At 50.1% G+C, this 26,763-nt stretch overlaps 1 protein-coding gene across 1 annotated transcript in view; it reads right to left on the bottom strand.

Annotated features, from left to right (window-relative positions):
* Nucleotides 1-24,728, bottom strand: part of EIF3B (eukaryotic translation initiation factor 3 subunit B) — a 28,053-nt gene extending 3,325 nt beyond the window's left edge. Inside the window, exons 1-14 of the mRNA XM_046666542.1 lie at nucleotides 24,231-24,728; nucleotides 19,777-19,969; nucleotides 17,606-17,725; nucleotides 17,244-17,301; nucleotides 16,924-17,052; nucleotides 16,500-16,657; nucleotides 8,778-8,909; nucleotides 8,626-8,692; nucleotides 7,909-7,955; nucleotides 6,763-6,973; nucleotides 5,381-5,453; nucleotides 4,331-4,453; nucleotides 2,560-2,638; nucleotides 1,745-1,883 (exon numbers count right to left, since the gene is read on the bottom strand). Coding sequence (XP_046522498.1) covers nucleotides 1,745-1,883; nucleotides 2,560-2,638; nucleotides 4,331-4,453; nucleotides 5,381-5,453; nucleotides 6,763-6,973; nucleotides 7,909-7,955; nucleotides 8,626-8,692; nucleotides 8,778-8,909; nucleotides 16,500-16,657; nucleotides 16,924-17,052; nucleotides 17,244-17,301; nucleotides 17,606-17,725; nucleotides 19,777-19,969; nucleotides 24,231-24,681 — 1,980 coding nt within the window. The 5' untranslated portion in view covers nucleotides 24,682-24,728. The remainder of the gene's footprint in view (nucleotides 1-1,744; nucleotides 1,884-2,559; nucleotides 2,639-4,330; nucleotides 4,454-5,380; nucleotides 5,454-6,762; nucleotides 6,974-7,908; nucleotides 7,956-8,625; nucleotides 8,693-8,777; nucleotides 8,910-16,499; nucleotides 16,658-16,923; nucleotides 17,053-17,243; nucleotides 17,302-17,605; nucleotides 17,726-19,776; nucleotides 19,970-24,230) is intronic.
* Between the last annotated feature and the right edge of the window lie 2,035 nt (nucleotides 24,729-26,763).

Raw genomic sequence — 26,763 nt, 5'->3', positions numbered from 1 at the left:
TGTGCCAGAAACTAAGTTAACTACACACCAAACACACTGTTTAGTGCAGCTGCTATTTTGTTCACAATAAGAGTTTCTTGAAGAAACCAGTGCCTTCATTTACACCTTGGCGTAACGCTGTTGCAGACCAGCATTCTGGGAGCATATGGAAATTTAACAGAGCGGCCGTCAATCTAAAAGGACTTTACGAAGTGTCAAGGAAGCCTCACGGAGGTGACACTTGAACAAGTTAAGACACAGGTACGGTCAACATACCCTGACCTGAGTGGGAAGATGCTCACTAAGTCCATGTTCCTAAAAGCGCATCACGCAATCCAACAGCAGGAGCCGTACCCGATCTCACGGGCTCCGGACGCGCCTGAGCCAGGGCAACTGTCAACACTCAATCAGCCAAAGAGCAATCCGACACGCAGAGACCCTCGGCCAACTGCACTACCAGCCGGGGAGGAACGAGCTGCGGACTGTGCCGAAAAGACACCAGCATCCGGACACGACACACAGAGACTCTACAGACACGAACTCTGACCCCTACGGAGCACAGACTTCCTTCAATTCTTCAGGTTACGGCCTTTTTGGAGCCTCTCAAGGAAACGGAGCCTCTCTCCGGAAAGCCGCTTGTGCGCACACCTTTTCACGCCCTCCCGGGAGTTCCCAGAGCCCAGGAGAAGCAGCCCTCTCAGCAGTGGACGCACCCCTGCTCCCGCCACGACTCAATCTTCTGCAATCACTGATGTACCCTCAAGCCTTTTGTACGGACAGAGATGATGAACTTTTCAAGAAGTTAAAAATAGGAATGTTAACGGTTTTCTTGCATGCCAATTCATTCAGTCAGCAAACCCTGACAATGCTGACTACGTGCTGGGCAGTGTCAGACGCTGGGACCCGGCCGAGAACAGGAGAGAAAAGGCCCTTGCCCTCACGATGTTCCACTCTAGCGGGAAAAGGAAATGACGAACTCTCAACAATCACTGAGGACGAATCCATGCCGTGTGAGCGCTAGGAAACCACAGGGCAGGGTGAGAGGACGAGGTGACGAGGTGGGGGAGGCGCCTCCTCGGACACCTGAACGGCAGGAAGCACCAAACCCACAGGAACTGCAGCCCTGGGGGGAGGCTGCAGAGGCCAGGAGGCAGAAGCAGCCTGGGTGCTCGAGGGCAGCGCGGCCTCCACGCGGGGAGCAGGCAGTCTCGGGGCAGAGGTCAGAGGCCAGCACAGGCCGCAGAACGGAGGACCTAACAGGCTGGGTGACCAGACAATGATGGTCCAAACCAGGAACCTCTCAGAGGGAAGTTACTGGAGGGAAATAATTCTCCCTGCACTCACGAGCCACGGTAAGCAGCCTGGCTTAACTAAACTTCAGTGGTCTAATTCCACACCTAGGAAGCGGGAAACTGTACAATCTGATTCCCACTGGAAAGCTCTCCGGCTACTACAGAGGACGACAGCCTGGACTCGGCTGCAGCAGGCCCAAGACATGATCTGACCCAGGAAAGAGAGACACCGAGGAACGCCAACCTGTTCACGGGAAAGGCTGGCTGCCCCAGGCGCTCTGCTCAGGGTACTCTGAGGTAGCCTGGGCCGGGCGCGAAAGATTGATTAATGACGACCACAGCAAGGCCCTCCCGCGGAGACGGGACGGGAGAGGTGAGGCCACGCACGGTACCCTTCCCGAAGTGAGGAGAGTCAGCCGCAAGCCCGGCACCGCCTGCTTCATACTGTATCAAGGCTACGCAGGTCCCCATACCTTATGGCTCCACCAGGACACGGAGGTGACGACGTAACGCCCGGTAGGATCCCACTCCACGTCGGAGGCCATGTAGTGTTCTGCAATGTTCATGACCGTGCAGTCGGAAGTGTCAACAAACGCCAAGGCACCATTCATACTAGGGAGACAGACAGCACGGTCAGGCTTCACGTAGAGCGTGCTTATGCACGCCCTGCTCTCGCGTGCCCGCTGCCGGAGAGGCTCTGTGGGGAGGGCACAGGGCAGGGACTCGGGACCTCGGGCATTCCCAACCACTGCCTCACTGTTAACGTGGAAACAACAGCAACGGCACCCTGAGGACGCTGAGAACGAAGACACGTAAAGTGCAAGGGACACGCACTGTGTGTGGCATCTAGCGTTTTTAGAGGAAAGGTCACCCAAGGCCAAGCCTCCACAGCACAACAGGAAGCGTCTGCAATGAAGCAGGGAAACAGCCTACGGAGGGCAGTGTGCGAACAGCGACCAGCAGGGAACAAGGGAGGGGACGTGTCCCCGTGCTGAGGAGGAGACGTGGACTTTACATTAGCTAAGTGGACTGCCAGGAAGGGTTCTCGTTCCACCACGAAGAACGACAACACAGACACGCCTTCCAGGGCCCGCAACGAAAGCCTGAGCCCGTGACTGTCCAGCTGCCCGTCTCGGCCCCCGTCTGGGGAGCACGACGGAGACATGACACCTGGACTGACACGGGGAGGACCCTTCCGCAAGAATACTCTCTCTGCCAAGTTCTCCAGGAGTGAGAGCATGAGACAGGGGCCCAGGGCCAGGCCTCCACAGCAGCCCGCAGAACCCACCTCCTCAGACCTGCCAGCACCACAAACTGTCCTTGGGGACTCCAAAAGATGGTATTCGCCTGCTGTTTATCAAACATTTCTGCAAGGAAAGAAAGTAGGAAAAGTCTGTGCAAAGGTTCTAGACAGCATCTAGCCAAGAGTGAGGGACGGCAAGAGGTCCACGCTGCCCCTACAGGGATGCCTGGTAAAAAGACTGTTAGCCAGAACTCTCTAGATGAACCACGCCTACCTGATGCCTGTGAAAAGCATTCCAGCAAATCCGTCATTTGAGCACACCTCGAGTGATGTATTCTGGGGTATTCTGGAGCTGCAATACTACTTTCAATAACATTTTATGTTCAAAACAATCCACTTCACAGGCAATAGGACAGAGATACTCAATACCACAAGGACTCTGCACCAGGGCGAGAACCCAGTTTCCAGCAGATGCTCAGAGCTATGTGACCCAAAAGAGCCTAAAATCCATGCTTCTTGTGACTCAAACATCTTTCTAAGTTGCACGCTTATAAAGACTTTCACAGCCCGTCCTCTCCAAACACCCTACTGCTCTAACCCGCTCGCCCCCTGCACGACCCAGGCAGAGCCGCTGCAGGTCGCTCCGTCTGTGCCTGGGGGTCTCCCCACTCAGAGTGGGCACCAAGCTGACGTCTGGGCTGTCTATCTCAGCCTGCAGCAGGGCCCGGAAGCACGGGCAGAGGGAGAGGGGAGAAGGCCCACACTGAGGCTGCGCCTTCCAGGAAGGGAGCGGGGCGCAACACTCAGGAGGCAGGAGGCCTTTTACACTTGAGTCTGCCTCATAACAAGATGAGTGGACTCTTCTGCTGTCTGGGACTGTCCCCGTTTCCTTCTGCATGGAGAGGATTAACAACACAATCACTCCAGGACGGACAGCCCACTGATTCCACCATAAGATGATTCCATCACAAACGCTGCGAAGCTTGAGGAAACGAAAACTGGATTCTCCACACAATGCTCTTGGGAAAAGCCAATCCTGGGGCACACGAGTCCCCCCAGGTGCTGGGATAAGCCCACCGTCCTCAGGTCAGGAAGGCCTGTGGGAAGCACCGGGAGCCCTGTCTCTGAAGGGGGACCGGGAGGACTCTGTTCCTCAGCCACCACATGAAAGAAGGGCTACGAAGAAACAACCGCCATGAGCTCAACCGCACAGGAGTGAGCGAGGCCCTGCCACGCACTGAACTCCGCGCTGAGCACTGAGGACACAGGATGGGAGGGGGGAACAGGACGCCCTGGAGGAGCCCGGTTTGGGCAGAGAGCAAGCCAGCTGTCAGAGTCCCCGCCTGACGGTACTGACACTGCTGAGGAAAGACAGGGTCTGCCTCGCCTCTACAGTAGGACCGGGGGACGAACGAGGCCCCTTCCAGGCAGAGCTGAGCGACAGTGGAACCAGGGCATCCAGGCTGAAGGGGGGGGGGGGGGATGTGACCCCGAAGCCCAGAGATGGCAGCTGCGGCCACAAGAGGAAAAAACGAGACTTCATCCACTCAGAACAAGGGCGAGAGGTGAAGTCTAAAACACTAACATGCGAGGGCCCCACAGGAGCTCGCGGCAGGCCGATTCGTCGTGGATGTAAAGCACCCCACGTGAGTCACCACCCCATCCTCGCCCGAACCCGCAGGGGATTCGTCCAGCTCAGGGCTCCAGCCCGAGCAGCTGCTCCCGGGCCAGCTGCACATGCTCCGTGGGGCAATGACAAGGTTCCACCCCGTATGTGCCGACCGCCACCCACTCTGCACAGGGCGGGAGTACTCACTGATGAGCTCGATCTTCCCGTTGCTCTTCACGTGGTAGAAGGAAACTGATATGCGAGGAGCCTCCCCGTGCAGCACAGCGAACTTACTCCCATTGGGCTCCCAGGCAAAGGCGATGATGGTTTCTACAATCAAGCAACAGCGTGAGCCGCTCCGGTCACTGAAGAAAACATCACTCCTGAGCAGTTAAAGTTTGCACTATTCAATCAGAGCAACACCCCAAACTCTTATTAAATTCCTTAAAAGGACCACTGAGCAGGCACAGGAACAGAGGCGCTCCCTCCTACAGTTTCAAGAGCAGTGCATTTCAGCCCTGCAAGGTGACCTCTGTGAAACCCCCCTTTCCCAAGAGTCCCGACCACACTGGGGCCGTGACAAGCCCGTGGGCAGGTTGGCCGTGGGCGTCACCTCCCTCACCGTTGCCGCTGAACGCGTGGCAGCATTCCACGGCCTCACGAGGGTGACGGTGTCTTTCCACCCAGGCCGGGTGGCCAGGTTTTACACACCTCCCCACCTCCATACTTTCCTCTTCCCTCCCTCCTCCTCTCAGGAGCAAACTAGAAAACAAAACTACAACAAACATCCAACCAAACACAAGACACAGCTCAATTTTCCACCTGAAGGCAGAAACACAGCATTTGAACAGTTTTCACGAGTCCAAAGCAAAGCTCCACAGAACCGAGAACATTCGTATGTTAGAAAGAAAGCGCTTCTGCCGTCACTGACTGTGATGAAAACCCGCTCCTCACACTTCCTTGGCCTGACAAGTGGCTAGAACCCCCGCCCTTCTGCCAGGTAACCTGTCACAGTGCCGCGAAGGGCACCTCTGCCTGGCAGCTGGAAAAGTTAAGAGACTGAAGCGGGAAAGAACAAAAGAAAACCTAAACTTGCGAGCGTGGGCTCTGTAAGGAGACAGGGTGTTCACCGCGAGTTAGCATTCGGAGTCGAGACTGTTGCTGCTTCGGCGGCGGGCTCACACTGAAGCTTTAAAGGCCCAGTATAAGAGGGCACGTACGGACCATCCAACCACAAATGACCACAGGGGAACTTGCCTTTCATTTCGACCACATCAACAGGTACCTGTTTTTCCCTCATTCGGAAAATTTCGAAATTTGTGACAACACCCTGTTTTTAAAAAAAAAAAGAAAGAAGGGGTGACATTCTGGAAACTGAAAGCATACGATTTAAATCAAAGGACTTGAGAATTTAATGAAAGGCTGCATTTATACTCCTGGTGAGACATGCGTATCTGAAGTGATCAAAATTACACCCGTCTTGATGAAAGCAGAACCCCACATGCTGGGGGAGGGCGGCCCAAGCTCGGGGGCTCGTGGAGAACACCCGGATGCACTTTCTCCCTCTCCGGCCCAGACTCCACTCCCGAGAACCGCCCTCAACGTCATCCTCACACACCGACAAGTTCAAGGATGCTCACTGCAGCTCGTCTGCAGAACCTGTGAAGTGCCCTGAAGGACCGCCCACGGGCCGATTAAGCTACTTCAAAACAGTGGCGTACCCTGCGGCATGACCTCCAAGGACCACCTGAGTAAGGCAGGGTGCTGCGTCATGCGCAACAGCCCAAAGGCGGAAACCACCCAATTGCCCGAGACGGATGAATGGACAAACAGGGCGTAGCACATCCACACGTGGAAAACGAGCCACCAAAAGGAATGAGGAGCTGACACAGGCCATAACCCGGACAAGCCTTGAACACGTGCTCAGTGAAGGAAGCCAGATACAGAAGGCCACGTGTTGTATGATGCCATTCATAGGAAACATCTAGAATAGAGACATCCATAGACAGAAAGCAGATGTGTGATGTCAGGAGGCAGGGGTGGGAGTGTGGGAACGGGGTGACTGACGGCCACGGAATTTCTTTCTGGGGTGATGACAGTATTATGGAATTAAGATAGTAGTGATGGCTGCACGACTTTGTGAATGTACTGAAAGCCCTGAACTGTACACTTTGAAAGGGTGAGTTTTATGGTATGTGAATTACATCCTGATAAAAATTTTTTTTTGTAAAGAGAGGAGGAATACTTCCATTTCAAGGAAAATCAGGCAATTTTTTGATAAATTAAATATTAAATAATGCAAACAAAACAACCTATGTGCAGAACTGTGTCACACACTGATGTTAGCTCCCCCAGAGAAGGAGGACAGCCTCCTGGAGGAGAAGTCACCAAACCCCCTTATGAACTCGAACCTACGTGAACGGATCACCCACTCAGTTTCACAGAAGAAAACGACACTCCTCGCTGGAACGTGGCAGGAGCTGTAGCCATGACGCGCCAGCTAACTGCTTTGGCTGTCAGGAGGGTCTGAGAAGAACCCACAATTTGACCCCCAAAGCCCATTAACATCCTGCAAACAGAACAGGCTGGTTCAGAGCTGCGCAAGGAGGGAGCGACCCCACCCACCGGCCCCCACTCACCTGCGTGCCTTTGGGAGTCCTATCGACTTTAACACACAGGTAATCCCCGTTCTTCTGCCAGTGTAGCTTGCAATCCACAACATTGAACAGATTCCTAACTCTGATCTCCTGCCTGGTAGGAAGCTGCATCAGGGTTACCCTGGCGGGGATGTCTTTGTCTTCAGGCACCCAGAAGGCGATTATGTTACCACCGGGAGACCAAGAGAAGTCTCTGCAGAACACAGAAAATGAAACGTTACACAAGGCCCGGCTGAGAGCCGGTAAAAATGAAAAGCGGCAGAGAACAACAGAGCGCACCCGCCGTATCAAAGCTCGGCACCGGTACACCCACCGCCAGAGCCGCGGCTCAAACGCACCCGGGAGCTGCCCACCGTGAGCACTGCTCCACGGGCTCTGTGCAGCTCACTCCGGCCTCCTACCCACTCTGGGCCATTAGGATGCTGACTTTGCCAGCGAGGAAAGAGACAGACGCTAACAATGCTACCCACTGTCACAGTGGATGAGTAAGCACTGAGACCCAGGCTCTCCAAACCCTCACTCTCCACCACCACAGAGCCCGCTGCTACAGGGCAAGTAAGTTAGTTCCAGGCCGACGGGCCCTGCTCTATGACTTCTGAAGATTCCTTAAGATGCTAAAGGGGAAAAACCCCAAATTGAAAATGTAAATTAGGACCAAGAAGGATGAGGGCGTTCTCCGCCCTGTGGGTCTGCCCTGGAGGAGCCGGCTGTGAGGAACAATTCACACGGTCCTCCCTGTGGAGAACACCTTTACTTCTGCACTTACTGAGGAGCAACTCCTAGTTTTATCTTTAATTATAAGCCATAATTTTGCCAAAGAATGTAAAAATAAAAGGAACAAGAGCTGCAGTCCACGGAAAGCCACCAAACCCCATCTGCATGGATCCCAGAGCCAGGGAACGAAGCAGACCCAGATTGTGGCCCTCAAGGTGCATCTGCCTGCGGAAAGGGGGAGGCCGACAGCAGGCCTGAGCGGGGCCCAGGAACAAGCAGACCAGGTGGCAGCCGCCTCGAGCCTGCTGTGCCGTCCTGTGTCCAGAACAAGGACACTGTCTTCTCAGTTGCGCGGCAGCCCAGGGCCAGAGGAAAGCCAGCACCCCAACCCGCCCGGGCGTGGCATCCACTTACTTGATGCCGGAGATCTTCAGGCTCTTCTTGTCCAAGAGACCCATGGACTGCCGGAGAAAACAAGCGTTACGATTCAGTCAAGTCATGCCTGTGTCTCAAGAACACACACAATTTTTTACAAAAAGGCCACAAGAGGTTCTGCTGTGAGCTTGCCGAGAGAGCAGTGTCAGCACAGAGGGTGACAGATGAACAAGACAATTCCCATTCCCAGCCACGTCATTAACTCCCATCCTTAATTCCCTGCAGCAGCAGAAGCGGGGGCTGGTAGATTAAAGACCAGAACCCACAGGGCCGGCCCGGTGGCACAGCGGTTAAGTGCGCACATTCCGTTTCGGCGACCCAGGGTTCACTGGTTTGGATGGCGGGGGGGGCGGACATGGCACCGCTTGGCAAGCCACGCTGTGGCAGGTGTCCCACATGTAAAGTAGAGGAAGATGGCCACCGAGGTTAGTTCAGGGCCAGTCTTCCTCAGCAAAAAGAGGAGGATTGGCAGCAGATGTTAGTTCAGGGCTAATCTTCCTCAAAAAAAAAAAAAAAAAAAAAAAAAGACGAGAAGCCAGAGGAGGAGATGGTGGTGAGGCACGGGGACCCTGCCTCACTCTGCATGCACACACCACCTCCTCCACAGGCTAAGGAAGGCACTGGTCTGTGAGCACCAGCGAAGCCGACAAGCAGCGGGACAGGGAGCTTGTTCTCTCAGATAACCAACTCACTTACAGGGGTTTCATAGATGCTGAGAGTGTCGAGCGTCATTCTGGCAAAGAATTTACCGTCATGACTCCACCTAAGAAGAAGACAAGTGCGAGGCTGTGTCAGTGAGAAGAAACGGCTACAGAGAGGTCATCGCTGCCTTCCACCGGTCTACTCACTTAAAAATGGGCCAGTGGGCTGAGCTTTCACAGTGAAAGCCTCTCTTCTTCTGGCCAGTTAGGATGTCCCAGATGATGATGGCCTGAGGGTCGTCCTGAGTGTCCATCAGGGGGCTGAAGGTCACCAGGTACCTGCAACAGAGGAGATGCTTCACCATCTCGCGCACTCCTCCCCCTGCTCACCAGAGTCACATGTGTGCACAACGCAGCAAGGACCTCCACCCCCGCTGTGGGGGAGGGGCGAGCTCCCGCTCCAGAAGGTCACTCCAGGCACGGCAGAGGCTGCCAGAACAAGCAGTCAAGGCTCAGACACTTTCTCCAAAACCCCAGGCTCCCCTGACAATGCTCTCCCATCAGGAGACCCACAGGAGATACGAGAAACCACCTCCACGTCACTAGCTCACGGGCACACTATCACTGACACCAGGGCACTCCAAGGGTCACCTCAGATTGTTTCCCACTAAAGTCAGGCAAGGAGAGAGCGAACAAATCAAACAAGTCTGCTCACGTGCCCTGGCGAGAGGAGCAGTGTGGAACCCTGAGACTTTATCTCCACAGACGTTTAACGAGGACAACAAGGTAAACAGAAGAGCCGGTCACATGTGGTTCAAAAGCAAGTCCACGTCTGATGGGGCTTCCATGCCTGGTGCCTCTCCCGACCACTGGTTTGTCGACACCCGTCGCACCCGTGCAGGCTGCTTACACAGCATGTGACTGCCTAAACCACACCACTCTCAGAACAGTGGGAGGCAGGGGAGGCAGAGCCAGCCCCAGCAGGTTTCTGGGCAGTGCGGCCAACAAATGCACTTCTCCTCGTGAGGCTCTGTGCCCCCGATGCACTAGAGCAGTAACACTGGCTTGAGTCACCTCTCCCCACAATTTATTAAACTCCCTATTCTACACACCTGGAAGAGACACACGACAAGACCACCCTTGAGTTACAGAAACCGTCTGATTAAGCGCTTAACTGAAAGAGACTGCTGACATCGTCAGCTGTATGACCAAGCCAAGCACTCCCTCACTCAGCCGTGCTTGCCACGACTGGGGACTGCACAGAGCACCCAAGACACAGTGAGTAAGAGAGGGCCATTCTCTACCCGAGTGACACAGAGATGTTAAACAGGTAAATCACAACCCAGTGTGGTAAGTGTAGCAACACACACAATGTCGAAGAGCACACAGGTGCAATAACTGCCCAAGGATGGCGGCAGGTGCACAGGAGACAAGGCGGGGGGGAAGGCTCCTAAACCAGCAGGCCGTCTCAGCATAGAGCCCAGGGGCGGGCCTGACTTTCACATACTGCTGCTGGAATGAGAAGTACCACTTATTCTGTACTGAGCACACACAAAGTGGGTGCCAATGCACACAAGAAGACACTACATACAAACTATTTTATCAAAACTAACAAACATCCATCAGACAGAACTTAGGGTTTACAGAAAACAAAAGGATTACAAGAACAAGCTAAATGCCACCTCAAGGAAGGAACAGACTGATCCCAAGGTGAGTCTTCAGGCCATCTGGTCCTGTCGTGACCAGTATCAAAACAGGGAGGGAAGGACGCGCTGCTCCAGATGCATGAGGCTTCAGAGACAAGGACTAAGCAGTGTGGGCACCAGACCGCATTCAGCCTTGAACAGACTTGCTGTAAATAAAAGCTATTTGGGGACAAAAGGGGAACTTGAACATGTATTGGTATGAGATGATATTAATGAATTATAGGTGTGGTAACAGAACTGTGACTACGTAGGACATCTTTATTCTGGAACAATGCATACTTTTGTAGACACGTCTACCACTTCAAAATACTCAAAAAATGTTTTGAAGCAAGTAAGAAATCATTAAATCTAGGTAATTAGTATATGGATGTTACCATAAGTACCTTCCTAGTTTTCTGTTTTAGAACAATTATATGCTAAAGAATTCAAAAAAAAAATTAAAAAAAAAAAGGCAGCAGTGACATGGGCATCATGGCAGAGTGAGTCGTTCCCTTTGTCCCTCCAAGTTACAACTAAGTGGACATTAATTAACCAGCAGAGGACTCCCTGCACAGCACATAAGATGCCTGAGAGAGCCACACAGCTGTGCATCTGCAGGCAGATGGATTGGATCCCGGGGAGGCAGCGGAACTAGGTGAGCAGAACACCTCCCCTAACCCCCCAGCAGCAGTGATCTAGGCTGCGGGTCCTCACACAGCAGCTGGTGCAATTGTAAGAGGGGGCGGGGGAAGCCCAGCCCACACAAAAGGTTGAGTTGTAGCCCAGCCCACAGAAGGGCCCACCATGCAGTGAGACTGTGCCCCTGTGAAGCATCTCCCACCAAGCACAGCAGCTCAGCCGAGCTGCCTGTGAGTGCAGAGCCAGAGCACACGCAAAAGAAAACGCCTCTCCTGTCCCCCCTAGCGCAGCAGTTGGGCTGGTCCCCTGCCAAGTGCAAAGGTCCCTCACGAGAGTGACCCACTAGCAAAGCACAGAGGCCCCACCTACGCGTACGTGCGTACGTGATCTGCCAGATGGGCACGGCCCGTGAGCAAATGCAGAGCAGCCCTATCGGCACAACTTAAAGCAGAAGGGGCGGCATCAGAAAACACAGCTCCTGCTCCCCCTGTGGTGGCAGGTGGAATCCATGACCTGATATTACCACAAATGTGCCAGCAAAGGGTCACTTCATCAAACACCACGAAGAACGGCATTAACACTCCAGATCAAAGGGAAAACGACAAGTCAGAAACTAAAGCTGAGGTCACAGGCATTTACAACCTAAATGACAGAACAGTTATCATAAAGGAACTCAAGGACTTACAAGAAAACTCAGAAAGACAGTTCAATGAGCTCAGGAATAAAATTAATGAGCAGAAGCAATACTTCACCAGAGATTGAAACTCTTAAACAAAAACAAATTCTGGATAAAAATAACACAATTAGCGAGACACAAAATCATCTGGAATCCATAAAAAATAGGGCTGACATTACGGAGGACACAACTAGTGATTTAGAGGATAGAAACAGAGAAACGGTTCAGGTGGAAGAGGAGAGAGAACTAAGATTTTTTAAAAATAAAGACATTCTTCCAGAAATATCCAACTCCATTAGAAAAAGTAACGTAAGGATTATAGGCATTCCAGAGCGAGAAGCAAGGGAGAAAGGAGCAGAGGGCTTGTTCAAAGAAATAATAGCTGAGAACTTCCCAAACTTGGGGAAGGAACTGGAGTTACAAGAACACGAAGACAACAGACGTCCTAACGACATCAATGTAAGAGGACCTCCTCCAGGGGACACACTATTAAAACTGGTCCAAGTCAAAGACAAGGAAAAAATACTCAGGGCAGCAGGGCAGAAGAAAGTAACCTACAGAGGAACCCCTATCAGGCTTTCAGCAGATTTCTCAGCAAAAACCTTACAGGCCAGGAGAGAATGATATATTCAAAATACTGAAAAACAAAACCTTTCAGCCAAGAATACTCTATCCAGCAAAACTACCCTTCAAGTATGATGGAGAAATCAAAGCTTTCCCAGGTAAACAGAAGCTGAGGGAGTTCATCACCACTAGACCTGCCTTACGAGAAATGATAAAGGAAGCCCTCCTGCCTGGAACACAAAAGCAAAGGTCTTCAAACCTTGAGCAAGGAGATACAGGCAGAATCAGAAGACTGCAGTTCTAGGGACTGGCTTCTGGTTAACCTCATGCGCTCTGCTTTGGCGGCCTGGGGTTCGTGGGTTTAGATCCTGGGCACAGACCTACACACCGCTCATCAAGCCATGCTGTGGAGGCATCCCACATACAAAACAGAGGAAGACTGGCACAGATGTTAGCTCAGGGCTAATCTTCCTCAAGCAAAAAGAGGAAGACTGGCACAGAGGTTAACTCAACAACAAAGTTAGCTGAGCAACAATCTTCTTTAAGCAAAAAGAAGAGGATTGGCAACAGATAGTAGCTCAGGGCCAAATTTCCTCACCACAAACCAAAAGACAGAAAGAATATTGGCAAATTGAGTAAAGCACTACATCAAAAGGGTCATATACCATGATCAAGTGGGATTTATACCAGGGACACAGATGGTTCAACACCCACAAAGCAATCAATGGGATACACCACGTTAACAAAATGAGGAATAAAGATCACATGATCATCTCAATAGATGCAGAGAAAGCATTTGACAAGATACAGCATCCATTTATGATAAAAAACTCTCAATAAAATGGGTATAGAAGAAACATACTTCAACATAGTAAAGACCATATGTGACAAAACCACAGCCAATATCAAATTTAACAGTGGAAAACTGAAAGCCATCCCTCTGAGAACAGGAACAAGACAAGGGTGTCCACTCTCACCTCTCCTATTCAACATAGGGCTGAAGGTTTTGGCCAGAGCAATTAGACAAAAAAAAGAAATAAAAGATATCCGAATTAGAAAGGAAAAAGTGAAACTCGCTGTTTGCAGTTGATTCTACATATACAAAACTCTAAAGAATCCACCAGAACGCTATTAGGCATAATCAACAACTACAGCAAAGTTGCAGGGTACAAAATCAACTTACAAAAGTCAGTCGCATTTGTATATTCTAACAATGAATTAGCAGAAAGAGAAGTCAAGAATACAATCCCATTTACAATCACAACAAAAAGAATAAAATGTCTAGGAATAAACTTAACCAAGGAGGTGAAAGACCTATACAGTGAAAACTATAAGACGTTACTGAAAGAAATCGAGGAAGGTATAAAGAGACGGAAAGATATTCCACGCTCGTGGATCGGAAGAAGAAACATAAAATGTCCCTATCACCTAAAGCAATCTACAGATTCAACGCAAACCCAGTCAATCCAAATGACATTCTTCAAGGAAAAAGAACAAAGAATCCTAAATTCACATGAACAACAAAAGATCCCAAATAGCCAAAGCAATCCTGAGAGAACAGAACAAAGCTGGAGCTATCACACTCCCTGACTTCAAAATATACCACAAACTTCTAATAATCAAAACAGCATGGTACAGTTTTGAAATAAAACCACACATTTACAGACAGCTAATCTTTGACACAGGAGCCAAGAACACACAATGGAGAAACAAAAGTCTCTTCAATAAATGGTGTTAGGAAAACTGGACAGCCACGTGCAAAAGAACGAAAGTAGACCAGTGTTGTACACCACACAGAGATTAACTAAACATGGATTAAAGACTTGAATCTAAGACCTGAAACCATCAAACTCCCAGGAGAAAATAGAGGCAGTACACTCCTTGACATCAGCCTTAGTAACATCTTTTCAAATACCACGTCTACTCAGGCAAGGGAAACAAAAGGAAAAATAAACAAACGAGACGACATCAGACTAAAAAGCTTCTGAAAGGCAATGGAAACCATGAACAAAACAAAAAGACAACCTACCACTGGGGGAAAATATCTGCAAATCATATATCCGACAAGGAGTTAATTTCCAAAATATGTAAAGAACTCACACAACTCAACAACAAAAAGACAAACAACCTGAGCAAAAAATGGGCAGAGGATACAAACAGGCAGTTTTCCAAAGAACATACACAGATGGCCAACAGGCACATGAAAAGATGTTCGTCGTCACTAGTTATTAGGGAAATGCAAATCAAAACTACACTGAGATATCACCTTACACCTGTGAGAATGGCTATAACCACCAAGACAAAAACAACAAATGTTGGAGAGGGTGTGGAGAGAAGGGAACCTTCACACACTGCTGGTGGGAATGCAAACTGGTGCAGCCACTATGGAAAACAGTATGGAGATTTCTCAAATAATCAAACACAGAAATATCACACGACCCAGGTATCCCACTACTGGGTATTCATCCAAAGAACATGAAATCAACAGTACAAAGAGACTTACGCACCCCTGTCTTCACTGCAGCATTATTCACAACAGCCAAGACGTGGAAGCAATCCAAGTTCCCCACCCCCACCACCGGTTATGGTTCAAAATTAGAGTCAGGAACTGGCCCTGTGACCGAGTGATTAAGTTCGTGCCTCCGCTTTGGCCGCCCACGGTTTCATTGGTTTGGATCCTGGGCGCAAACATGGCACTGCTCATCAAGCCATGCTGAGGCAGCATCCCACACAGCACAACCAGAAGAACTTATAATTAAAATATACAACTAGGTACTGGGGGCTTTGGGGAGGAGAGAAAACAAAAAAAGATTGGCAACAGATGTTAGCTCAGGTGCCAATCTTAAACAAAAAACCCCACAAAATTACAAAGTCATACTGATGAAAATATGTACACTTAGCACATTTCAGAGGTGTGATGGATCAGAGGGACCAACTTAGGACACTGAGGCAGAGATTGCCCACTGCCACACGGAGCTCTCGGGAACAGAGCTCAGCCAGAACCTGGGTCTCCTGAATCTCAAGCTGCTAATCTTTCATGACACGACAGCGCCAACGAAGAGCCTAATTCAAGGCCCTCACTCTTGAAAAAAAAAAAAAAGAGAAAAGAGGGTCTCCTTCCTCTTTATTATTCATGTGTTATTTGAATATATGAATTCAACGGATGACTGGATAAAGATGTGGTATATATACAATGGAATACCACTCAGCCATAAAAGAAAGACAAAATTGTCCCATTCACAACAACATGGCTGAACCTTGAGGGTATTACGTTAAGCAAAATAAGGCAGATGAAGAAAGACAAACACCATACGATTTCACTCACATGGGAAAGATAAACACATGCACAAAGGGAAGAGATGAGCGGTTACCAGAGGAGGGGAGGCGGGGGGTGGAAGGGATAAAGGGGCACACACACAGGCTGACGGATAAAAACTAGAGTGTTGGTGGTGAGCACGATGTGGTCTATACAGAAACTGACGTGAAATCGCAATGTTATAAATCCATATGACCTCAATAAAATAATAAATAAAAATAAAAAAGCAGGCATGGTACAACATCTCAGGAGCCCTGTGATACAGGTGCTTTCGTCAGTGCCAGCTGAACTCAGACCACGTGGTAAGATGCTGAAGGCTGCAGAGACAGCGTCAAGAGACAAAGGGGACAGTGAGCACACCAGCAACCCAGGGACGGATGGCTTCAGAGACAAGCCCTGCACAGGGGGCTGAGTGAAGGGGAGAGAGGGCAATCCGGGCAGTGAGGCTGGGAGCAGACAGCGAGGACGAGGCTGCACGGCCGCAGGCAGGGCTCCCTCAAGCTCCTGGTGTTTCACCTTCTCCCGCTATGCCTTGCTACGTGGACTATCTCATACACGAGAAAAATTCATTCACAGGAAAATTATCTGCAAAATACACGATGTTGGACTACATCCTGAAGAAAAGAATTTTACAAAGCACACTCTATTGGATCAAGTGGCAAAATTGGAAAATGGCAGCGTTTAAATAAAAGTATTGAGTCAATGTTAAATTCCCTAAAGTTAGTAACTGTACCGTGGATATGCGTGAGAACTTCCTCTTCCTAGGAAATGCACACTTGGGGTAAAGGGACATAAGACTTCAACTTACTCCCAAATGGCTCACAAGAAAAGTACTGCACATGTATCTGGAGACAGAAAATGACAAAGGAAATGCCACAAACTGTTAACTGGAGAATCTCGGTAAAGAGCATATGGGATTTCTTTGCACAGTTCTTGCACTTTTTCTATTAAGTTTGAAGTGACTGTAGAAGAAAAAGGTTTAAACTTATCTATAGAAGGGTGGCATGAGGGAAAAGGATAGACTCCGCCTGCCCTTTCTAACAGCTTACCTTTCACACGGGGAGAAATCGATCAGCTGAACCCCCTGGTGGCTGAACCTCTGAATCTGTTTGAACTTCTCTCCCCCCCAGAGAGCAATGCCTCGCTGATGGAAGGTCGCCAGGTAGGTGCCCTTCGGAGACCAGCGCACGTATGTCTCTGTCCATCTCTGCGGGAAGAGCCAGTGCCAACATCAACACGACGACAAAAGCCAGAAGCAAAGAGCCCTCCCCTTACATGAATTTACTCCTTGATCTCTTAACTAAAAAACACAAGAAGGCTATTCAGTTCTCACGACTTATTTCAACACGACAAGAAAAGAAACTGCTCTCAGAGACAGAGTCTCAAAGAGCATGACACTTGGCCTGCTCTGTACCCAAGCTCCCCTCTGTCAAGGAAACAAAGGCGAGTCTCCACGTGGCAGCAAGTACCCACCGCCCGCTCTTCGATAGAGACGGGATCCTTCACGTCGTTCCAGAATATGGATGTACGGTCTCCACTCTCAAAAATCACACTATACTGGTCCCTGCACTCTGCCTCTTCAAGCCAGTAACGTAAATTCCCCTAGAAAAAGGACCAAAGGCAAGGGATGTAACACACGTCATTCATTTTAATCAAAGAAGACATACTCATAACTCTCGCTCTTGGAGATGTGACTAATTCAGTCAGCGTCTTTAACTCCTGAGGGATCCATCACCCAAGTCCAGAGGCGGTCCAGCAGTTCTTTCCACTACTTGTAGATTTATACAACGTACCAAGTCTTTGAAAGGTTGTTTCTCTGGAATGTCCCATTCATCACTGATTGTCATGTACCTGGAAGAGAAAAAGAAACTGCCTAGTAACACACAATAACGATCAGAACAAGGGGAGGAGGATGCTGGTGGCTCTCAAGCACAGGTGCTCTGCGCGCCGCCCTGCCCAGAGCTGGGAGCCGACACGGAAGAACCACGAGCTGAGGGGCTGCTGGCCAGGAGTGAGGGGGCCAGGCACGTGCAGTGGTCCTACAGCAGTCTGATCCAAGAATGGAACTACCACCCCAACTCCTCCCCCCAAGAAATGCCGAGTCCTTCACGTACATGTGACCGTCTAGGCTCTGAGGGCCGGAGTGAGAACTCACTTGTCAAAGTCGGTGAAGAGGTTGACTCTGAACGTGTGCTGCTTGTCGAGCTTGTAGCCGTCGGCGTTCTTCACGGCATCCACGGCGTGGGCAGGGGACGCGTACTCCAGGAAAATATACCTGCAGGCAGAAGAGGGCGACGTGCCCAAGTGCGGACCTTCAGATCAGGTCACGCTCGATACACCCAGCCCCCTGCACACGAGTGTAAGCACTACAAGCGTCTGTGGCCGTCTTACCCCACGCCCCCAAGGCAGGCACATCACCAGCAGAGGAGTTCCCCAAACACTAATGAAATCCCACCAGAAGATCCAAAGTCTCCCACAAGTGACAGAAAAGCTACCTAATCAAAACGTTCATTATCCTGACTGTGGTAATGGTCGCACAGAGGTGCATGCGTCAAAACTCGTGCCTGTGCACTTCAAAACCATGCAAGTCTACTGTACGTCAGTTACTTCAATAAAGCTGTTAGAAAATCGAAAAACATGGGTAGTCTAATAGTGTGCGTTACAGGCAAAATTAAACGGCTCTCATGACAAAAAGTATCACACACTGCTGGTCACAAAGAGGTATCTGGGGCCGGTCCGTGGCCGAGAGGTTAAGTTCGCATGCTCCACTTCGGCGGCCCAGGGTTTTGCTCGTTCAGATCCTGGCCGCGGACATGGCACCGCTCATCAAGCCATGCTGAGGCTGCGTCCCACATGCCACAGCTGGAAGGACCCATGGTTAAAAATACACAACTATGTACGGGGTCTTGGGGGAGAAAAAGGAAAAAGTAAAAAATCTTACAAAAAAAAAAAAGAGGTGAGGGGCTGGCCCGATGGCACAGCGGTTAAGTTCGCACGTTTCGCTTCGGAGGCCCAGGGTTCCATCGTTCAGATCCCAGGGGCAGACATGGCACTGCTTGTCGAGATATGCTGTGGCAGGCATCCCACATATAAAGTGGAGGAAGACGGGCACGGATGCTAGCTCAGGGCCAGTCTTCCTTAGCAAAAAGAGGAGGATTGGCAGCAGATGTTAGCTCAAGGCTAACCTTCCTCAAAAAAAAAAAAAAAAAAAAAAAAAAAGAGTTGATCCTTCCGCCCAATTCCCAAACAGAATACGTCAGGTGCATTACTTGTATTTGCTAATTTTTTTAGAAACTAAAACTGTTCCAGATAGCTTCCAAAATCTGTATTAAAGAAAATAAACTTTAAGATCTTCTCACTCCTGTCCTATAAAAGACGATTTTGCCTGTACTCTCGAAGACCGGCATTCACGTGAAATTTCAATGCAGACCTTGTGACAAGCTTGTGCAGCCACACACAGAACTTCTGCTACCACTGGTGGAGCGAAACTGCTAACAAACACTCCAGCCTAATCTGACATCGCCCAGCCGCACTCCAGACGCTGTCCAAGGCCATTTTGCACAACCCCGTGGTTCTACTGCTAGGTATGTAACAAAGAAACTCACACCTGTTCAAAAGGGGACAGGCACAAGACTTTATCGCTGCAAAACACTAAACGTCGAGGGACAGAAAAGCACACGGACTCGTAGGATACCAGGGAACACCCCAGCATTCGACAGGAGAACTGGAATTAGATCCACCAACACAGAAAGCCTAATACCGAGTTAAAAAAGAAAATCGCAGAACACACACCTCACGCTACCATTTTTAAAAGATGCACTATTTTAGGTAATGCTAGGAAAAAAAGCTGCTAATTAAGCAATGACACAGTGCTTTCACCTAGACCATAAGAAGCATCCCCATTTCAAAGATGTGAAATGAGCAAAAAAGTCTACCTTAGAACCAATAAAGTACCACATGTCAAACGCTCCTGAAATTCTCCTGGCTTCCAGATGTGTCAGGCCCTGTACCCAGGATGTACCTGTGTCAATTACTGCTCTGCTGGCAGAAGATTTAACTGTCAGGCTCTGATTTCCTAAGAATTTAGCAGCCAACTTACAGTGCCCTACTTCAGAACCACACTTCATTTCCCTCTCCCTGTCCCATGACCCCGGGACCAGTTCACCGCTCTGTCCGCAGAGCTGCCAGCGGAGGCTGGCCTGAAGAAATGAACGAGGCAAACGGCCAGTGAGGCCCGCACTGCACCATAGTGACCTGCGACACAGACTGTCAGAGACTAGAAAAGCACAGGCGACTGACTCTTCAGTGACGGAGGACATCACTCACCCTTTTGTCTTTCCATCCTCCTCTGGATAAAAATCATTCGTGATTTTCCCAAACTTGGAAAAGATCTTATGGATGACATTTTTGAGTTTCTCCAGACGGTCAGGTCCCACCTGAGGAACATTGTCGACCACGATCACCGAATCGATGCCGTCTGCTTCCTGGGGCCGATCTTTGAGGATATCTCCCAGTAATTCTGTACAAGTGAAAGATTTGTCAAATGACTTTTTTTGACCAACCAAAAGATGAATCTATTAGCTTAGGACACTGAACACATTTCCAAGAAGCAAAAAATGAATAACTGATCTAAATGCTTTCACTGTAAACAAAGGAAATCATGGCCCTGGCCTGCCTTAAAATTTAAATTTGAAAGAATTAGCAAGATTTTAATTCTTCACACTCCCTTTTGATAGTCAAGATCTGTCAACTGATTTCTAGCAATAATGGAAGATTTTAAGTGCATTCTTTTAAGAAGACTTTAATAATGCAGCATGCAAGGAGAGGAAAGCCTTTCGCGGGGAATCAGGAAAACCCAAGGTGAGCTGGGGGACGCCTGCGGCGAGCCTGACCCCTCCAACGCAAAGCCACCACCAGGCACTGTCTTCAGTTTGCAACGAAACAAACAGCCCGGGACCCAATATTCCTTAAGTCAAACAGCCCTGTTGGAAGACAACATGGGGCTGAGACCAGCATTAAAGGAGGAGACTAGAGAACACACGAGCTCACGAGAGCACACCAACGATGGCGCGTCACAGCCTCACGACTCCATGAACCGCCTCCCAGGGTTGTTGCAGACCCCAGCCCTCTACAGACACCCCACCCAGAAGGGCTGAGGACAGTGCTTGAACGCAGTAAGCCACGGGTTAACTCGTCTGTCCCTAACCACACTCAAAACTCAAGATGGACTATGTTCACGTCACCTGCTTTTAAAATGAAGATCAGAGAACCCAAATCTAAGAGCATAGAGGCACTCAAACTTCTTTTAGGCCTGCTTCCTTTCCCTAACATGGCCAGTTTCAGTAAGAAAAAGAGAAGACAAGACAGGTGTAAAAAGGACGAGCAAATAGAATCTTGAGAGGAGCCAAGGCGAACAGATCCCAGACGCGGACTGGAGGCCCACTGGTCTGTGCGGGCGGTCCGACGCCACCCGGGCACTGCCCTCTGCCATCTTACCTGCGCTGTCTCAGGCCTAGAGTCCTCGTCACCATAACCCTCCAGCAGCAACAGAAACGCCTGACTGGCTCGAGATGCACATTTGGAGGTTAAGAGGAGTATCAGATGAAACAAAGCAAATGCTACCACCCTAATATAAATTCTGTGCGAATTCTAAACCCCATTAGCTTGTCTGGAAAGCTGTAACATTACAAGGCACTGGGTCAGGAGCTGGAACAGAAAGACACCTTTCAAAGCTGCCATCAAAGCACACTCCTGATGAAAGGACACCAGTAAATACAGCCAGAACGAAAGCACAAGGTAATTTTTAAACAACCGCTGCAGAGAATGGCTTGTTACTCATGTATCTATGCATTTTGGAACCTAATTATCACTCCAATTTTTGTATTATGCTCTTAAGAATTTCAACAAGTTAAACAGGACACAAGTCACAAAATATTCTCTGCATTTCCTTTTCAAAAGTTAACATGAATTTTCTCCACTTTTGTTTGAAATCTGCCATAAAAAAAGTTAACGGGCCAGCCCGGTGGCACAGCAGCTAAGTGCGCATGTTCCGCTTCAGTGGCCCAGGGTTCGCCGGTTCAGATCCCGGGGGCGGACATGGCACCGCTCACCAAGCCATGCTGTGGTAGGCGTCCCACATATAAAGTAGAGGAAGATGGGCATGGATGTCAGCTCAGGGCCACGCTTCCCCAGCAAAAAGAGGAGGATTGGCAGTAGTTAGCTCAGGGCTGATCTTCCTCAAGAAAAAAAAAAAGTTAAAAAGGTCTTTCAAAAAGGAGAAAAAGTCCTTTAATTTCAAGACGCAGGCCCTGTTATCAACTATTTCTAATTAAATTCAACACTTTTACGAATGATATTGGAAATACTACCTTAATAAATAAATTACTACTTAAATTTCAAAGAAGCTAAAACTGACACCCAGAAGAGGGAAAAAGAAGCGAAGAGGTACATTAGAGTCATACTAACAGGAGACATCTTCCCTACTGACACTGGAGTGAAATCCTTGGGTTATTTTAAAGCTCACTCACCATACAATTAAATGGCCTGTTAAGCCTGATCTGAATTTACAAGGTTTCCAATAAAAAGTTCAGCTTTTATACAAACTGTGGACTCTTCCCATAACCTGAAAGTGTCTAGTTTATAAGAATCTGCCCATCCACAGTACGGGAGTACATGTAGTAACTACGCAACGAACAAACACAGTTCCTTCATCAACACCAGCCCTCGCACCTGGTCACTCCTGGCTTGTGGATTCCCAATCAGGCTCCAGGAGAAACAGAAAGAAGTGATTCTCAAAACTAAATAGCAAACATAAAGATACATGACACTTAACGAGCCCAAAGAGAAGACATTTAGAGGCACGACCTTTATCATAAATCAGTTTGACCGACCTCCAAAGGCAGTTGAAGAATTACACTGAAAAGATGATTGTAATTAAGATGCAACTGTGGGACAGTGCCGATATGATTCAAAGAAAAAGGAGGCAAGAGGACACGTGGGGCTTATGTCACGCCCAGAGAGAGCTCTTCACGAGACTCAGTCCATTTTCAAAAGAAGCCGTACCTTGTGCGACGCTCTGACCCCCACAGGGCAGTTCTCATGAAACGCACACTGTACTTGAGCTACTGACCGCAACCAAGGGGCCTCAAGAACACTGACTGCTGGCCTGCTGAGTTTTAGTCCCTCAGGGCCAGGAGCTTCACGGGTCATTCTGGCAAAAATATCAGGATCACAAGGGCTCCCAAAGACCCTTCCAGCAGTCACCTGGCCCGGCTGGCCTGTGCTCACGTCGGCATCCTCTGACTGTCATACACTTCAATTCTGGAAACAATTCACGTGCTACCAATCTTGTGTGAATTAGGTGTGCTCAAATAATGCTTTAAAAAAGTCGATTGCAGAGTAAATAATCAAAGGCTCAAAACAGGCTTTAAAATCAAAATTTAGATTTTAAAATATAAGAAATATTGTTGCTGTAAAAAAGAACAGTGGACTGGGCAGGAGGGTGGGGACGGGGGTGTGCCAGCGATACCACCTCCCTGCAAATTCTCAGCAACCTACCTCCTCGCCGCAAAAACACATTTCCTCCCTCCCGGGCGAGGGGCTTTGACTCCACGGCTCTCAAGTGGTCACCAGCTGTGGAGCCTTTCCTGCTTTTCATGCTAAAGTGTCTTTTATCTTATGAAATAACGTACAATAATAGTGACAGTAACGGGCAGCTCCTTAAAATTATGTTTCAATTAAAAGTTGAGAACTCTATGTTGGTTCCCCAAATTTTCTTTTTCATTTTACTTGAGAGTCTTCAGGATTCTGACTGAACCTCAGGATGCTCGCACACAGTATCTCAAAAAAACTTTACATCTTAACATAATATCTTATTTTCTCGGTGTATTATTGGTCACTTCATTAATGTTTCATTTACTTTCCTCATTTTACTATCACATAGTCACTACATGGAGGAATCCACTGATGTGCTCCCAGCTTGGAGAGTTCGAACAGCTAAAAACAAAATAAAAACAAATGAGAGTAGCCGTCACTAGAAGTCACTTTAGGAGACAGGCTTTCTCAAGCAGAAAGCAAAAACAAAGCCTGTAAACTGAATCAAGGCAGAAAGGAAGGCAAAGCGAGCTAGAATCAACACCACCAAAACCTGAGAAAACTACCTGCCAGCAAAAGGATGGGGGTCTGCCTGCAGACTCAGGAAAACAGAGAACCCAACAGGTGGCTGGCAGAGTCGACCTAGCATTATCCTACTAAGGAATTCTCTAGTAGACACTTCTGTGGGGCAGGTGCAAAGGATCCAGCTTCGCCACAACCTGTTCCGAGGGACAGCGCCCCATCTACCCCTAAGAAGTCGGTACTGAGTCAGTTTCAGGCCTCTGACAGGTGTGGCTGGACACTCGGGGCATCCAGAAGGCAAACTGTCACCCAAGACCGTGCAGCACTGGAGGGTCCTGTTTGCTCGACCCTAATAACCACACCACTGCCCCCACGGCCACAGCTCCCGCGTGCACGCCGACGCCATCCTCCAAATTCCTGGCTGGAGTGCAAATAACTGGCTCCCCAAGTCATCTCTGTCCCGTCCGCCCACCCTTTTTATTTTTTGGCGACAAGTGAAAGGAAAGCAGGTCCAAGCTCTCACAAGGCACCTTCCCTACGTGCAGGATGGGGACCTCCCTGCTGACTTCCAAGGGGAACCCCCCTGCCGGGTTCCAGGGCGCACGGTGAGCCCTCCCGCGTTCGGGGCCTCGGGAAGCCCCGCGCAGACAGCCCCGCCGCCTCACCTTCCTCGCTCACGTCGTCCACGAAGTCCTCGGGGTCGCTGAAGGAAGGCTCGTCCGCGCCGCCGTCCTCCGCCGCGCCGCCGGGCTGCTCGCCCGCCCCCTCGGACCGAGCCTCGGCCGCCGCGTCCCGGGCCTGCTCCCCCGGGGCCTCGCCCGCGGCCGGGACGGGAGCGAGGGACTCCTCGGGCGGCGGCGGGGACGACCCGGGGGCGGCGCCGGCCGCTTCCTCCCCGCCGGCCGCGGGCTCGGCAGGCACGTCAGGCCCCGGCCCGGCCTCGACCTCCGCAGCCGCGTCCTCGCCGCTCGCCGCCTCCTGCGCGCCAGGTCCCCCAGGTCGCGGCGGCTCCTCCCCCGGCGGCGGCTCGGCGGCCGGCTGCTGCTCCTGTTGCTGCCCGGGCTCGGCCCGCTGCTCGGCCGCCTCGGGCGCCGCCACGTTCTCCGTGTCCTGCATGGCCCGCTGCTACTGCCTCGCCCCGCCGCGCCGCGCTTCCGACTCTCCCAGGCCGCACCGCGCGCCGACCGAGGGCCATGTGCGTGCGCGGGGCGCCCCACCAGGCTCGGAGCGGGGGGGCTCCCACGCCCTGACGCCTCACAGAGAGGCCGGAGGGACCAAAGGGCAGCAGTGTATCCACCGGCGACTGCGATAAGGCTCCTATGACTAGCACGTGCTCAACTCTAATCACCAAAGCTCCTCCGGTCAATCTACAAACTCAAGGGGAGCTCGAGGTCCCCCATTTGTGGGAGCGGATGGTTCCGTCCAACATGGCAGCCAGGCCCCCTCCTTCTCCCGTCGGGCGCTGCGGCGAAGGACTAAACTACTTGTGACGCCGTAGGGAGGGAGCAGAAGTCGTCTTGGTATACGGGACTGAATGAAAATATCTAACTCAAAAATCAATACTAGAGGAAACTGTAAGCTCAACCAACTATTTGGTTGTGATATCTCAGCCTCTCACCCGAGAAATAATTTAGTTTACATTACTAGGTCCCCCCTTCACGTGTCGGTGTTTAGACTCCTCCACTGACTGGGCAAAAGGATGGACGATTCCAAAATATAAAAAGAAATCCCGGACTTTGAGCCGGAGATGGACAACACCACTAGGAAGACGACTGCATGGCGCAATACAAAAATGAAGGAGAGCTGCTTTAATCGCTTACGCCTAAGCCCACCGCAGCGGCTCTAATTCCGCCTCCCCCATTCAGATGGTCACCGTGGTTCAGCCCGCGGAGGCCTCTGCGCGCGGACGCTCGAGCGAGCGCGGGTCACGTGGGGTAGGGGCGGGGCTTGCCGCGGGGGCGGGGCCTGCCGCGGGGGGCGGGGCCGGCGCTGGAGCGGGCGGCGTGGTCCGCCCGGGGAAGGGTATTCTGTGTTCCTGACTTGCATTTTGGTTTATTCCGGGCGCGAGGGCAGCCGTTGATTGTGAATGTTTTAGTAATCCTAAAATAGAACCGAGTAGTTCTGGGAGAGGGGTATAAGGAGTTAGTGTTGAATGAGTGCAGCGTTTCTTTTGGGGAAGATGAACAAATTCTGGAGATGGATGGTGGACACGGTGCGCAACAATGTGAACGGGTTAATGCCTCTGCGCTGCACGCTGAAAAACGGCTAACCTGGTAAGTTTAATGTTGTGTGGATTTTACCGCAATTGAGAGAAAGAAAGAAAAAGACCCTAGGTTCTTAGGTGGCTTTAGTACTAGGTTTGAATTACTTTCAGTCCTGTAACATTGGGCAGGTCACTTGAGCCCTCTGCCTCAGTTTCCCCATCTGTAAAATGAGGGGTAACTCGTTTTATGTGCGTGGCCTGTGGACTGGCTTCACCAAGACAAAACGATTACTCCTAGAAGTCGAAGTTATCCTCCTAATTTCTAGTTTCATCTGCAGTGTTCATAGATCATTGCGCTCTGCCAGCCCTTCTCTTCCAGAAAGTGCTGAACGTGACAAATCGATGAACAGGAAGCAAATATTCACAGAAAAGCTGGAAAACAGCTGACCTTCCTCGGGCAGCTGCATGTTTCTTAGGAAAGACTTCTGTGGCGTGCATATGTTGCACAGAGTAGCCACTGATTACTGTTTCCCAGTGAGGGGAAAATTGTCGTATCCTTTAATGCAGGTAAAATTGTGAACGAGCTCATGATGCAAAAAAAAAAAAAGTATATTTTCAAAATGTATCTCCTAGCGTCATAGGGGTAGCACCAAGACATTGGCAGTTCCATTATCCTCACAAGTTGGAGAAATGCTGCCACTGATACTCAAATTGTGTAAATGCCTAAGTGGGAGGCGCTCTGTGTTGGGGATACAATTGTGAGTAAAGAATGTAAGATTCTTGCCATCTAAGAATTACAGTGAACAGGGGCAACATTCAGGAATCAAAGCGTCACAGAAGTGAGTGTAAAAGTGAGTTTGGATGGGGTCATAAATTCTTTGACACTCCTCCTCTCAAAGGGGGAAGCCAAACCCTGCTCCTCTGAAGTGTGGGCAGACTTAGTCACTCGCTTCTCATTAATAGCATGTGGCAGGAATGATGCTATGTGCCTTCCA

The sequence above is a fragment of the Equus quagga genome, chromosome 7 (assembly GCF_021613505.1).
Source record: "Equus quagga isolate Etosha38 chromosome 7, UCLA_HA_Equagga_1.0, whole genome shotgun sequence".
NCBI classification, from domain to species: Eukaryota; Metazoa; Chordata; class Mammalia; order Perissodactyla; family Equidae; genus Equus; species Equus quagga.
The sequence above is the reverse complement of the archived record's forward strand: the minus strand, read 5'-3'. Positions and strand labels throughout refer to the sequence as shown.